General features: G+C 38.4%; 1 protein-coding gene across 2 annotated transcripts in view; it reads right to left on the bottom strand.

Moving 5' to 3' along the window:
- Positions 1–7,522: 7,522 nt before the first annotated feature.
- The window catches only part of LOC102299244, a 23,300-nt gene continuing 15,647 nt past the window's right edge, over positions 7,523–15,175 (bottom strand). For both annotated transcript variants that reach the window (XM_005945914.2, XM_042213533.1), the window contains exon 3: positions 7,523–11,978. In XM_005945914.2, the coding sequence (XP_005945976.1) occupies positions 9,239–11,978 (2,740 nt within the window). In that variant the 3' untranslated portion in view covers positions 7,523–9,238. The remainder of the gene's footprint in view (positions 11,979–15,175) is intronic.

Below are 15,175 nucleotides of genomic sequence, written 5' to 3'. Positions count from 1 at the left end.
TCACAGCACTGATTCAGGAAAGATGGAGATTCTGTGTCATTTAAACATAATAATAATGTCAGTTTGTTCATTTTAATCTGAAAATGTGTATATGTTAATGCCTTTGCTGTCAGTCAATGGTTTGTACTCTTCAGTTCATTATGATTCAAAAATAGAGAGAGGCTTTCACTATTTAAATAAAATGAAGATTCTCAACATTTTCTAGAAATAATCAGTCAAATTATACACAGGATATCTATATGATACTTTGATAAACTACAATAATATGGACAACCAGAGTCAGAGTTACAGTGAACTCAGAAAGGTCCCCGCCTTTAATCTGTGTCTGCTTGGAAAACTGACTCTGGACTTAGCAGCGTCTGTGTAAATAAATGAAGCATACTTAACAGACTAATGGTGAACTAAAATTAGAAAATGACCTCACATCTCCTTCACCACCTCAGTGTTCAGGATTTCCCCATCGGACACTTAACAAGAATCAAATGACAATAAACTCAAGAAAAGAAATGACTACAGGCCTGGAAGGGTTACAAATATAAATGAAATAAAACCTTTCCAAACATACCACAAATTGCAAGTATCAGCTATGATTATCTAGGCTAAAGATGCATATCTCTCTTTATTTTTGACACATAAAGTTAAAACTGTTATCCGTCCTCTCCTCGGAGTCTGAGGAAGTGGTTAACAGCTTTAATTTTTCTTTGTAGGTTGGAGGATGCGGGGGTATGAGAACACACAGGTTTCTGAGTGCTCCTGTCCTGACTAAACTTTTGTGTTGAACTTTTAGGTTTTGTCAACAAAATTGCTTGGTTAGTAAAGTAATCCTGCCACAACTGGTGCAGTGCAGATATGAGGACCCAAATGCAGGACAAAGTAACAAAAAGGGAGCTTTAATGGCTGATAAAAAAAGTTAAATATAAACTAAGTCTAAAGGATAATGATACAGAAATTCAGAAACACAGAAAATCACACAGAATTGTGAAAAGTACAGCACAAGAGAGAACCGCGAATCAGCAAAGACAAAAAAAGGGACTAAACATGAACGGTGGACTAATTACACCACAAGAAACAGGAGGGAGCATAAAAAAAAGCAACCATCAACAGGCGAAGAGAATCAGGGAAACAGGGGGAAAGCTAGACAGGAAATAAAAATGACACATGGCACATAAAGGACTTTCAAAGTAAAACAGGAAATAACCAACAGAGAACTAACACAGACATGTCAGTGAGAAAAGAACACCGGGGGACAAAGGTATTAACACAGTACTACAATTGCTCAGTACATAAATCAGAAGAAAAGATATGACAATAACTTAAACGCAGCACTATAATAATCATAAAGTCAAAAATGGAAACAAAGACTTAATATCACATCAATTAAAACTCACAAAAGAGATCAAAAGAAACCAAAAATCCAAACACTAACCAAACAAACCAAAACTTAAGTTCATTAAAAGAGAATCCAAGTTCAAAAACACAAAACAATAGCACCATGACACATGCTTTTTAGTGGTGCTAATAAACACTTTCACAATGTCTTCAAAAGCCCTGAAGGCAAACTTCTCTCATATTCTGTACCTGATGAAAGATGTTGCTTTATTGAAGCACAGTACAGGAATCAGAAAAGTTAGAAAAGCAAAAAAGGAAATAAGAATAAAGCTTGGACTGACAATCAGAGCTCCTGGGCTTGAGAGGATTCAAATCTTACTTTTAGTCGTTATTGTAAAGATTAGATCAACGTCTGACCAAAGTTGCCTTTTGTTACTTTTTGCATTCAGGAACATTAACTTATTAACGGATAATGTTGGGTTTTTAATTTGAGCATATGTCAAATATGCTCAAATTAAATAATGCATTTATTACAGTTTTTCTGTTAGTGGGTGGAAATTATTTCTCTGAGGTCTAAGTCATCAGGTGCTAATCCTGTCCCACATTTGGAGAAAGGTAAACAGACTATTCTGGAAAAGTTTTTAATGTTTGTGAAAATGGTTGTTCTCCTTGATCCCTAATTGATGAGACCTGAGAGAAGAAATTCATAAAAAACAAGCTTTAATTACATAATCTGACTGCCCAGGGTTAGAGTTCAGGTTTGGGTCATCACCAATGGTGATGTAGACCTGAGAGGGTTAAAAATGTCTTTTAAGTTTTGCTTTTATTAATGTAATACTTTTGTTATTGTAAGACTTGACAGTCCAAGCAGTTAACCCTGGGAGCCTACATTACCCACAGTGCAACTTGACCAGTGGCATGTCCAAGATAAGTGTTTTATGCTTCTAGCAGTATTTGAGCCTTGAGCCTCTGTGTTATAGTCTAGCCCTAACTTACAGATGCACACAGACATGTAATGTAGCTTTCTTCATTCGGTATCTTTAGTATTTTTTCTTCAACAATCTAATTGAAATGAATTATATGAGTGACTAATTCATTACAATATACAGGAAGTTCAATAAATGTAAAATTAAAAATAACAATCCCAACTTACCTGAAGTCTTTCTGTGTCTCAGTTGTTTTATTTAAATCCCCTCTTACATGTAACTCTGCATTAATGTGGACCACAGTTTGTGTTCACTACTGACTGTCAGTGTCTGCGCCTGTCTATCTCTAAACTTTACAGCAGCTTCAGTGGTTCCTGTCTTACTCTCTCTCTCTCTCTGTTTTCAGTTCATTTCTGCTTTTAACTTTTACCAGCGTACACTCAGTGTGTCCCGTGTCTCTGCTCTGTGGTGAGAAGGCTTCCCTTCTTTGCTATTTTTACATCATACGCTAACAGATCCAGAGCTCTAAATTTAGTTTCAGGGTGAGGCAATGAGAAACAGGACAGGAGCAGCCGGCTGCATGGAAATACGGAGAAGTGACATGAATTGTGCACAATCGAAATGGATTTTTAATTAACAGGTGCAGCTGCATAGACAAACAGGACAGCTGTTTGCAAGTGTTAACCAATCAGAAACCAAATGGTTTTTGAATCTTTAACAGCTGTAACATGCACATTTACTCCTCCAGAGATTTCTCACGCCGCCTGGCAATCAGCCAATCAGCACAAAGAGTCTGAAACACCTCTCCATATCAGATTGCAGGCATCCAGGCTCCCGTGGGAAAAGCTGGGTTAACTGTCTTCCTGACAGTTGGAGTACTTGGAAGTGAAACTGTCCTGCTTTACAAAATTGGTTCTAGCTTTAAAAAAGGTGTCAAGTTTGTGGGAATGAAAGTTAAAGGAGACTGTGCCATTACCCAATTAATTTAAAAGCTGCTAAGTGGGAAAACATTCCAGTTTCCTCCATAATAGCAGTTTGTTGGCTGCAACTAAAAAATAAAGGCAATACAGGAGTTTCACCAAGGTTCCCACATTAAAATGTTCAGCTTTACAACAGAAATAAACAGATAAGTCTGTGAAGGTTCTCAGTCATCCAGGTCATCGTAGTCAAAGGAGCTTGCAAAGAAAAGCGTCTGGACTTCTTTAAGTTACTTGGATACGTTTCACCTCTCATCCGAGAAGCTTCTTCAGTTCTAAGGTCAAATGGTGGAAATAAACAGACTAACAAAAGTTTACAACCTGATAAAAAAAAGGTTTCTGTGGAGTGCTTCCTGCTTCATAACAACAGTGAAGTGACATATCTTTTCACAACTCATGCTTGAGTTAACTTGGTCAGGCCTAAAGGTAAGGGTGTGACTGCTTTAAGAATACATCATAAAGAGGATATGTCACCAAAAACATCCTTGTGATCGGTATTACATTGCTACAGTCACCTGTAGCAAACCAGAAACAGAACATGATCTTTAAAATAAAAGATGTGCCTTGCTGTCAGCACTCAGTCAACACATTTCAAAAGATCCAGTGTTTTACTTCCAGTGTTTTCAGTACTGCCTGTACAGTAGCTGCCAAATGTTTAAAGACAAGTTTGCTAGCAGCCAAACCAACTGCAGTCACCTAGCAAGGTCACCTAGCAATGACCTCTCCCTCCACCCTGCCTCACCAACCAGTTTGAGAATAAACAGTTTTCCTTCATGACATTTGGCCATGAAAACCTGGGCTTTCCAAGGTGGATGGGTGACTTAATAGTGTCTACATTCACCTTTTATGGTCTATGAGGTCAATTCCTGTGAAATATTTGGGAGGTTTCAATATTTAACATATACTCTGATGGGGCTTTATTTGTTGACGTTGTCCACCCACCTCACCTTTTGTGCCACCTCTAGATTTAGTGGTTTATATGATGTGGATAAACTGTCTGTTTGTTTACAGCCCTGTGTGATTTATTTCTAGTGATGTTACCACATTTCTAGTTATTAACTTGTTGAAAGCATTATAGAGTCCAAAACATCTAATTTCTTCATTATTTATGGGAAACTTCCTGCTGTTTAGACTAATAAAGGTTTGTAAACAACTATTTATACTTCTAAGCCACCTGAGATGACCGAAATAAGGCTGCAAGGCTCAGTGCCGTGTAGTGTGACTCAACAAAATACACTGTTGACATATAAAGACTGATGGCATCACCAGAACTGTCCAATGACTTGTTTGCTGGGCTGCTCATGTGACCATATACTTCCTACACATCTTACTGAACTCTCTATACATACTGAAGTTACAGACCAGGTATTGGTGCTGCTCTCGGGTCAGGTTTCAGTGAGGTCAGACAGCAGCAGGAGTCCGCTCCACCTGTAATGGGATCCTCAGATCATCCTGCTGCTGATGACAGAAAACTACAGAAGGGCAACACAAACCGATGACCAGACAAACAGGCTTTATCACGATTTCTATAATAAAAACTGATTTAATGTCAAGGAGTCTTCACTAAGTTATAACTGCTGTGTATGTACAGTATTTCTTGATTCAAATCAAATCTTTCTTTAATGAAGTTGTTTGCTAAGATTACTGCTGTTTTATTGTGTTAGTTTATCAAATAACAAAATGGCAGAACATGTGGGTGGTTACACGTGTATTTTTTTCCCACTCACAAGTTTTTTTCCAGGTTTTGAAGAGATCATCAAAAGAGAAACAACACTCTGTGGTGTCATTTAATTAATATGACGTTAACTAATTTTATTAATTTCATCTTTGTATCAGTGTACTAAAAGTCCTTGTTACTAAAAATATCCTTTCAAGTCTGACCTGGCAACAAATGCAACAAATTCTTTAAACGTGTTTTACTCTATATTGTCAAAAGTATTCACTCACTTGTTCAAATTATAGAATTGAGATGTTCCGATCACTTCAGTACAGGTGTATAGAATTAAGCAGCTAGGTATGCAGACTGTTTCTACAAACATCTGTGTAAGAATGAGGCCATGTAATACCACAGAGTGGGGACAGTCGATGCTGATGGGGATAGCACAGAGGTCACTACTTTCTGCAGTCAATCACTACAGATCCAAACCCCATGTGGCCTTCATATTATCACAATAATGGTGTGTAGAGAGCTTCATGGAATGGGCTCTTTATGGCTTTTGTGCCAAATGTAAATGTTTGGTGGAGGGGGGGCAGAGACAGAGGTAGACAGAGCAGAGACCGCAAGCCATTCCAGGTCTTTACATTCAATATCAGTGTCAGACCTCAGATCACTACTGGAAAAATAATCCCAAATTCCCATAAACACTAAACCTTGTGGAGCCTTCGACCAACATCATATTAAAGCCTATGGATTGAAAATGAGATGTCACTTAAGTTCATATGTTTGTCAAGGCAGATGAGTGGATTGCCAGTGTAGTATATATATAAGCCAACCAATAAGAAAGTCTGAAGACATAGAAATATGTTACTTACCAGCAGCATACAGAGAACAGTAATGTTTCCACAAACTGTAAAGCAGAAAATAAATCTGTACACCTGTGACAGGGGATTTCTAAGAATCACCCTGCTGTTCTTCAGCTTGAGACACCTAAACAGGTCAGATACGTACACAAGCATGACAGCTGTGTGCAAGTGTGAACCAATCCTGAGCCAAATTGTTTCTAAACCTTCTTCCTGCTGAAACAGGCACATTTATTATAACGAGGGTCCAAACGGTACCTCTTCCACCTGACCTGTTTAGGCACATAATCCAGTCTTGTGTCTCAGTTTTCTGGGTCAACTGTTATTTCTGTGGCGCATTCAGAAGTGTAACCATTTCAATCATTTAATGATTGCACCTTTCATGCATATACAGAATGCAGGCCGAATCTGTCATGGTTCTGTATTGGAAAAACACTCACCCCATCAGTAACTGGTTGTGTTTGGACTAGAAAAGATTAACATGTTCAACAGACCAGTTCAATCAAGTCATCACTTAATGACATCATTTCAGTCACTTCAAAAAAGGTACAATGTCACTGTAGTGTAACCCGGTGTCTCTTTATGTCTCTATCAAAGGTTGGATGGCCGACAATTTCCTCCAACTAAATGAAAATAAAACTGAAGTCCTGTTATGTGCTCCAGACAGACATGTACCCAGCATAATGAATGCTCTTGGTCCCCTTTCAACGTTTGTGAAACCATCTATCAGGAACCTAGGGATAACCTTCGATCCTGCTCTTACATTGGATACTCACGTCAAATCTCTGGTTCGGTCTTGCTTTTATCATTTAAGAAATATTTCTAAATTGAGCCCCATAATAGCTCATACTGAACTGGAGATTGTTATTCATGCTTTTATTTCATCACGACTGGACTATTGCAATTCACTGTTTACATGTCTAAACAAGAGTTCCCTGGAGCGTCTGCAGACTGTCCAAAATGCTGCAGCAAGGCTTCTGACGAAAACATCGAAATACTCACATATAACACCGCTGCTTATACAGTTACACTGGCTCCCTGTCGAATTCAGAGTCCACTTTAAGATTCTGGTTCTCACATTTAAGGCTCTTCAAGAACAAGCACCATCATACATCATTGAACTCTTACAGCCCTATGCCCCTAGTAGGTCTCTGAGGTCTTGTGGTCAGGGCCTACTTGTTATTAAGTATACGAGACTGAAAACTAGGGGTGATCGAGCTTTTGCTACTGTGGCCGCCAGACTGTGGAATTCTCTTCCTCAGAACTTAAGATCTGCTGATTCACTGATTACTTTTAAAAAACAGCTAAAAACACATCTTTTTAAAATTGCATTTTGTTAATTTTTGACTGTACTTCGTCTTTTTAATCTGTGTCTATACCTTGTAAAGCACTTTGTGATCTCTTATCTAGAAATGTGCTATATAAATAAAATTTTACTTTTTTACTTTATGTGTTCTTCAGCCTCCGTCTCACATATTGACAGTGACACCATCACAGTTTAGTCCCATTATCTCTCTTTTCTGTCTCTCTGTGATTTTACCAACTTGTGAAGTACATACCCAAGTTTTTAGCAGGTAATAAAATGGGTTTTTAGAAATGTACTCTCTGCAAACAGCTACCTGTTTTTACCAATAACAAAAAAGATTACAATATAATCTGTGACAGTGAACTGTTTGTTGGCGAGAGAGCAAGAAAATTAGCTGCAAGTGTTGATTGTTTTGCAGATATTTTTATCTAGTTTAACCATTTTCATGTTGGCACTGAGATATTATTATGAAATTACTAATTCTGACTATAATCTCATTAAATTATTATAACAGTCTTGAATGATACAGTGTGTTACAGCAAAGTAGTCTCAAGAAATATATCAAGACAACCACTAGCAAGAACAATCATAACTTTATTTATTGCTGTATCATCTTTATTGTAGTATAGGTACATAATTCAAAACAACACAAAAACCCTCAAAACAAAGAACATAATACCCTCAACGTAATAATAGCAACAAATTTATATTTTCATGCTTATATATTTTTAATCAGGGGAAACAATAAATGTGTCTGACAGCATTAAAACTCTAAACTTCTGGCATGTTGATCCTGTCCACTAGGTGTTCTCAGTGAGCCTATTTCTTTTATAAGCATGGCAGTCTTATAAGTGACCTGCCTCAGCAGATGCTATTATCAGCTTATATATTTCCAAAACATGTATTTTGTAAACATCCAGATTTCCTGTCTCCTTGGCACTCAAGAGGTCTCACATGAGTAACTTATGCATCTGACCTATTATTTAAAGCAGGTTATTTTTAAAATAGCAACAGTGTCGCTCTTAATTTTAACTACAAAGCTTAACTTCTGAAATATCAATTGCAATTAAGAAAACAATCAGCAAAATGCATAAAGAAACAGTAAATAATTTCCCCCCTTGGTTTGAACCAAATGAGCTGAAATACAGATACAAGAGTGACTTAAGGGTCCAATTTTATGGTATGGCTTTTTCTGATTGTTCCAACTTGGACCAAAGTGTGAAAACTATGCATTTTAAAACTGACCATATATTTAGCACTGCCCTTCCAGCCAAGATACAGGATTGTAATCAAAACAAACATTCTTTTATTTAATGTGCGCCAATATCAGTATTAAATGTAAATGTTATGTCCTATAACAACAATGAATGCAGGGAATTTAGTGAAGGAAATATGAAACTGTGATGCACAAACATTTAATGTCTGAAACCAGATTTGAAGTTCCTTTTAGCTACTAACGTACAAGTGAACATGATATTCATATTTATAGTAGTTTTCGTACCACTGCGCAGAAATTCATGAGACAAATTTTTTACTCCTTCAGTTGAAATACATTGTTTGACATAATATTCACTTTCATAAACACTACCAAGCACTTTCATGTAACTTTGTCCAGCCACTACAATTCTTTCCTCAACAATTCAAACTTCACGTACAACTTCACTTACTCTGTTTTTCCTCAATCATAAATATTAGTTTTGATTGTGCATACCAGAAATTAATTGGTTCAGCTCTTACAGTAGCCAGAATATGTTAGGGGAATGCTTTAGCACACTTTAAGACTTTTCGCCGTTGACTTAATTAAAAAAAATTTAAAAAATAGGCACATCCTTGCAAATGCTAAAATTAACCTTTGTCTTTGTGTCCTAATGATTGGAAAAAGTGTGCTATGCCAATCAAACATTTTGTCCAGCCCTTTTAAGCTGCTTGTGAAAAAGACCCAGAGTCCATTCCTCTCCTTGTGAAACTGACAATACTATAACTCATAATTTATTGTAAGTATTTTTGTTGTGAAGCTCTTTATACAAAAAGGGAAAAATGTGAACATTTCTTTCTAGAGGCCAATTTAAAAAATTAATTTACTAAAGATTAGCTAGCCATTAGCTTGTTAGTAAAGGGTTTGCATATAATCTGAAAGACAGAGATTCACAAATCTGATGAACTACATAGTCATGTTCTACCTATTTTGCTTTTGGGCCATTGAGAGGTTTGTATGGTGGAACTAGGAACTTCCAGGAATCATTCCAACCTGACAGCAACTTGAAGGACATTTGCTTTTTCAAACTATCAGGCCTAACCAAGAATCTCCAAGATTCTTCCCACTCTTCAGGGATCTGTTCATTGGTTTTATCCTCAGGATTTAGCTTTTTTCCTGAGCTAACTTTCCTTGAACATGGTTGGGTTTTGCGCAAGAGGTGGCATCCTGCCCACTTCTTTTCTAATTGTTTGTCCTTGTCATTGTTGGAGTACAAATGCCTTCTTGTTTTGGCTGTTTTTGTTATGATGACCCTTGGGTCATTGGTTCCCTTTAGCTTTCTTTTCTCTTTGCTGTGCACTTTGGCACTCTGCAGGAACTCATGGGAGTTTCTCCAAAGGCTGTAGTTTGGTGTATTGTTGTCACACATGTTTCTGATGTCATTTTGTATTTTCTTTTCTCTTGACCATTCGACTGTATACTGACAATGGTTAGAAGGGGACTCCCACCAGGATTTTTCCACTTGTGGCATTGGGTTGGCAAGTCTGAATGACTTTCCCCACTTGCATCCATGCTCACTTGCACTGGCATGTTGCTGTTGAATAGTGTTGCTTACGCTTTGCCTACTTATTTCTGAAGATTCAAAATGACTTGGCTGATGACTGAAAAGAGATGCAGCTTTCCATGAAGGGCTCCAATCTTTCTCATGGTATCTTTCCCTGAAAATCTGGCTGTCAAAAGACCAGCTCATTTTTGCTTTGATTCTCTGCATGGAAGTCTTCCCCTTTAGGGGTTCGATTTCCAATGATTCATTCACCCAGTTCTCTCTACGCATTGATTCAGTCCAGTGTGTGTGGTACATCGACCACTTCCAGGCTTCTCTCCACTGAGTTAAGGAGGGTTTATCATGATGCAACTGAGTCTCTGAGACCATCCAGGATGTCTCCCAGTCTGAAATTGCAGTGACATGTCTCCCTTGTGTCCATGATTTGTCAGGATTGTGAGAAGTACAATTTCCTTGGTGGATTTGCACCTTTTCCTGTCCAGGTTCTGATCGGTTCTGGTGTCTTGAGAACTTCCACGATTCCTTCAAGCTCCACTCCCCAGTTCCCTCACTACTAGGAAATTCTACAAGTACAATGTGGCTCTGGTACTTTGCTCGAGCTACATGGTTTTGAGCTGGGGTGGACCAACCCTGCTGCCACAGGTCAAGCTCTTGGTACAAGGGCTGGCATGTAAACTTCCATGAGTCATTCCACTCTGCAGCAGCTGGCTTCATATAACCCCCCTTTTGTGAATCTTTGAAAGAGCTGGGTAGGTTTATCCTCAGTCTTCTTGTCTCCAACCTCATTCTATGCTTTATTGTCCTCCAAGAGTCCCTCAGTTCTGAGCAAGGCAAATTTTTTTCTAAATATTTCAGAAGAAATAACCTAGACTGGCTGAATTCGCTCTTTGGCTGATATATTATGTTGCGTTTCAGTTGCTCATACTGTAAATCTGCTTCTTCTGAAGTTGAAAAATACACCTTAGGGTTGTTGTCCAACAACTGAAACTCCAAAGCAGTTTCTGCCCTTGGTGGCAAAGTCTTAAGGACTTTCTCTATTTCCTCACATGGTTCTGAGTTGTTTTTGGTCACCTGCCATGACTTGCTCCACTCAGAGACTCCATTAAATTCTTTGCAATGCTGCAAGTATAGATGGTTGTCTTTATGCTCATGTGACATAGGCATGATTTTGTGGAAACAGGGCTCTTTCTGTTGGTTGTGGTCATTAAAGTCATCATCTTTTTTCAAAGTAGGATTTGAATTCTGAGACTTGTTAACAACCACCATAGCTACTCGCCATGAGTTTGCCCACTCTGAACTCTGAGATTTTTTGTGTTGAGGCACCTCCGATTTGTTGTAGCAATGGTGGTTTACAAGCCTCCAACATTCTTCCCACTCAGAGCTTATCTCTTGATTTTTGTCTTGCTTCCTAGCAACACACTCATTCAATATACCATCACCTCGAACACTGATTGGATCCTGCTGAATTGCTGATTTGGTTGATCTCCATGACTCACTCCATTCTGATGAGTGCAAGACTTCATCGTGGTGCTCAGTCTCAAGCAGCAATGTAAAAAATCCAGATTTGGGGATATTCTCTCCATTTGTATCTTCTTTGCTGCATGGATCAGATTTTTTCCAGGACATCTGCCAATCTTCAATGGGAAGACTCAAATTTAGCTGCTGTGAATCCATCTTCCTATTGTCAGGTTTTATCCAGACATTAAGGTTATGTGGATTCATCACATTTGGCTCATTTGACCAAGGTTTCCCAGTTTCAGAGCAAGGTTGCTGGGTCACAAACATCCAGCACTGGCCCCAGTCTATGGCACTCTCTGTTGGTGATCGCAAGGATTTGTTGTACTTCCATGATTTCCCCCACACCAAAGTGGAAGGTTGAGTTTGAGTTATGAACATGAGTAATTGCAGCCTATTTATTTTTTTGTCCTGACCTCTTTTGTCTTTAAGGTTGGGAACTGCAGTAGAGAGGCCTTTGCTGTGGCTTCTTGGTCTGCTGAGTGGACCTGAGCATGTGACCTGAGGAAGAATACGAGGAAGCTGGGGCTGTTTGCTCTTCCAGATATTGTTGTCTATCTGAGCCTCAGGTGACTTGATTTTCCTTTGCACCCCTTTGTATCCTACCACTTTAGAAACCATACGATTTGCCCAGTCCTGGTTAATTCTGTAGAAACACACATAGAAGAAAAAATGCATAACCTATAACAATCATCACACTTTAATGTAAACAATAAGCCCATGATGATTATGTTGTTCTTGCACTTGCATTTTTACAGCCTAAAGTGATTATCATGTGATACAACTAACGTTATTCATAAAGTACATATTTCAACTTTCAGGTAAAAGTCTAAATCAGTAAAAGAAAGCTGATTTTGAAATTAGAATAAAGAGCACTTCATGTTTGTGATTTTTACAGTATTAAAATTAGGACTTTTCTGACAAATTGTTTTGATCAAGCACTAATTTGTTCAGGACAGAATGTTAATAGCCTCACTCAACTTTTTCCAACTACATAAACATGGACATAAATGCAGGAATAATTGACTTTTTTTTTTTTTTACAGAAGACTGAAGGCTGGAACTTCATGTAATGCTCATGTTGACAACCAGATAATTTTAACCACCTTTAATTGGAGATTAAGTATCAGAATTTCAGGACATGGACCCAGCTAGTGAAATCCAGTTTAAAAACTTCTGCAGTGGTTTTTACAAAAACACATTATGAATCAGTTCACGAAAATTTATTTCATGTTTATGTTCTTTTACATTGTCCTGCTTATGGAGTCTTACTGTAATATACAAAGCCTGTCTTTATTTGGAAACTTATTGGAAAATCTTACATAATCAGGAGACAAGAAACTAAAATTAACACACAGGATTATCTTAGGGTCCTGGAGATTTTTGTCTATATTTCCATCTATATCATTTTACCTACACTGATTCTATGATATCATCATGCTGCCTAGCAGGCAGGAGGACCATGACTTTACAGATGACCTTGCACGTTGTGGGAATGAACAAAAGTATTTTACCAGTACAATATAATCTGCAGTACAATCATTGCTTTAACAATGTAACTGATAGTTTTAAGATGGCCTTAAGAGGCTTATGCATACTGTTATCATATTAACCTTGTATTCCAGATGCAGTTATAACTATTTTATACACATTGCATATCTGTGCTTATTTTGAGTTGATGTTCGGTTCATTAAGGGTCTTAAGCTTCACTGGCGTGACGGTCCAGGTGATACATGCTGAGGGAAACTAGAACATAGAAGGAATTGCAATACATGCTTACAAAACACTTATATCAGGTTATTTTTAATTATCGTTTATAAGTTCATATTCTTGCATTGAGCTTTTAGTAGAGGTTCTTGATTAAAACATTTATTCGGTAGATGACATATACATAGTTTCAGTTTGGTTATTACATATATGAGAGTGGCTTCTGTCTCTCTGTCTGGTGAGAGGTCAGGAGCTAGTTGGCGAGGTGAAATAGGGTGCAATTGTGGTTAGCACACAGACACACACACACGTAGACACACACACACACTCAGTTAGAGAGAATCATTTATAGGTGAAAGTTTAATCATGTTTTGCTCGGGGTTGCAAAAAGAGCAGTTTGTCGCAGAACTGCTGCTGATGTGTCAAGATGATAAGCGAGCATCCGGCAGTGACAGGAAGTACCTGCCGTGAAGACGAAGACAATGTTCTTTTTAAACTGTGTTAAAAGTTATTGTGGTTTTGATCTGACCTATGTATGAAATGGATCTAACGTTGAGGGGGCGTCATTAAATTTAAGCCCTGATGGTATAAAATATATGCTTATGCTTTGATTTGTCGAAGATCATCAATTGCTGTCTGCGTACGCAGTGATCTTCCCACGCGTGCATTAAATCATTGTTTGACTTCACCCGGCCGGATCAGTGTGGTTATTCTTCGATCACCTCTTGTACCCATCCTCAATATTGAACCCTTAACAACGTCTTAAAGTTGATGGGTTCCGAGAGATTTTACTGTGCTTGCACCTTAAAATCATCCATTAGAACAATAAACTCCTGGAGATCTACAGCAAACAAGAGGAGCTATTGGGTTGATGGACAGGCAATGGAAAATACGAATGAATTCACTTTATATGAAGAGAAAAATAAGCATTTCAAGAGATACTGTCATGGTCCTGAGTCTGAGGACTCGGTGTTTTGTGTTTCTTTATATTATTCTTTGTTCTCGGTTATTCTGTTTTTGTCTTTTGTTTAGGTTTGCTATGTGTTAGTGTTTTTGTTTCATGCCTGCCTGTGTTCCCTCTGTCTGTCCATGGTGTTATTGTGTCTGCTCATGAGTCTGCCTGTCAAGTTCAGTGTCCCGTCTGGTTCTCTGTGTCTGTTAGTTTCCTGTTTTATTCTGAAAGTTCATGTCTCATGTCAGTGTGTTCAGTTTTACCTCTCTCCTGTCTCGTTAGCCTAATTGCTCCCAGCTGTGTCTCCCTCCTGTGGCCCATTCCCTGATTACTCCCCGTCTATGTATTTTCCTGTGCTCTCTGTCGTGTCGTCTGTTTAACTCCATGTCCGTTTGCATAATTCTGTGTAACCCGGTGGTCAGGCTGCGTCTCTCCGCCAGCTTTCTTTGTGCATTTTGTTCCTCCTCCTGTGCGTGTTTGGTTTAAGTTGAGTTCTTTAGTTTTCCCCAGTTTAGGTTTGTTTTCTCCTCGCTCTGCTCCTCCTGTTTTTGTCACCTTGTCACCTCTGTAAATAAACATTCACTCACACCCCAGCCAGTGCCTGCATTTTGGATCCTTTTCACCACACGACTGTTGCGCAGCCGTGACAGATACAGAGAGGGGCACAGCCAGCATCAAGAAAGCTCAGCAAGACTTCACAATCCTGCGACCTGTCTGGAGATCAAGAGCGACGTTAAAACCAAGCTCCCGATATTCAACTCTAATCTGAACCTGTCAGTGCAACCAGTCAAATGTCACTCGAAAAATTGTTTAATTGCGATTCATAAGAAAAAGTGAAAAAGAGAATGCCCCAACATGACATGAAACTGCTGAAGCCCTATGCTTCTCAAAGAGTGTTGAAATTACAGTCACAACTTGGCTTTTGAATTTAAGGTATTCGTTTTATAAGAATATTAGATCTAACTACTAGAGATGGACCGATCCGATATTACGTATCGGTATCAGTCCGACACTGACGTAAATTACTGGATTGGATATCGGAGGGAAATAAAAAATGTAATCCGATCCATTAAATATCAAAAAGCACCTCACAAAACTTGCGACATGGTGTAACTCGGCTCATAACTGTAGCACGTTGTAGCAGTATGCATCACGTGCTGTGTGTATTTGTAGCCTTGAAGTTAT

This window comes from Haplochromis burtoni, unplaced genomic scaffold, assembly GCF_018398535.1.
Source record: "Haplochromis burtoni strain Fernald_Lab_line unplaced genomic scaffold, NCSU_Asbu1 Contig_449, whole genome shotgun sequence".
In the NCBI taxonomy this organism is placed as follows: Eukaryota; Metazoa; Chordata; class Actinopteri; order Cichliformes; family Cichlidae; genus Haplochromis; species Haplochromis burtoni.
This window is presented reverse-complemented; position numbering and strand designations above follow the sequence as displayed.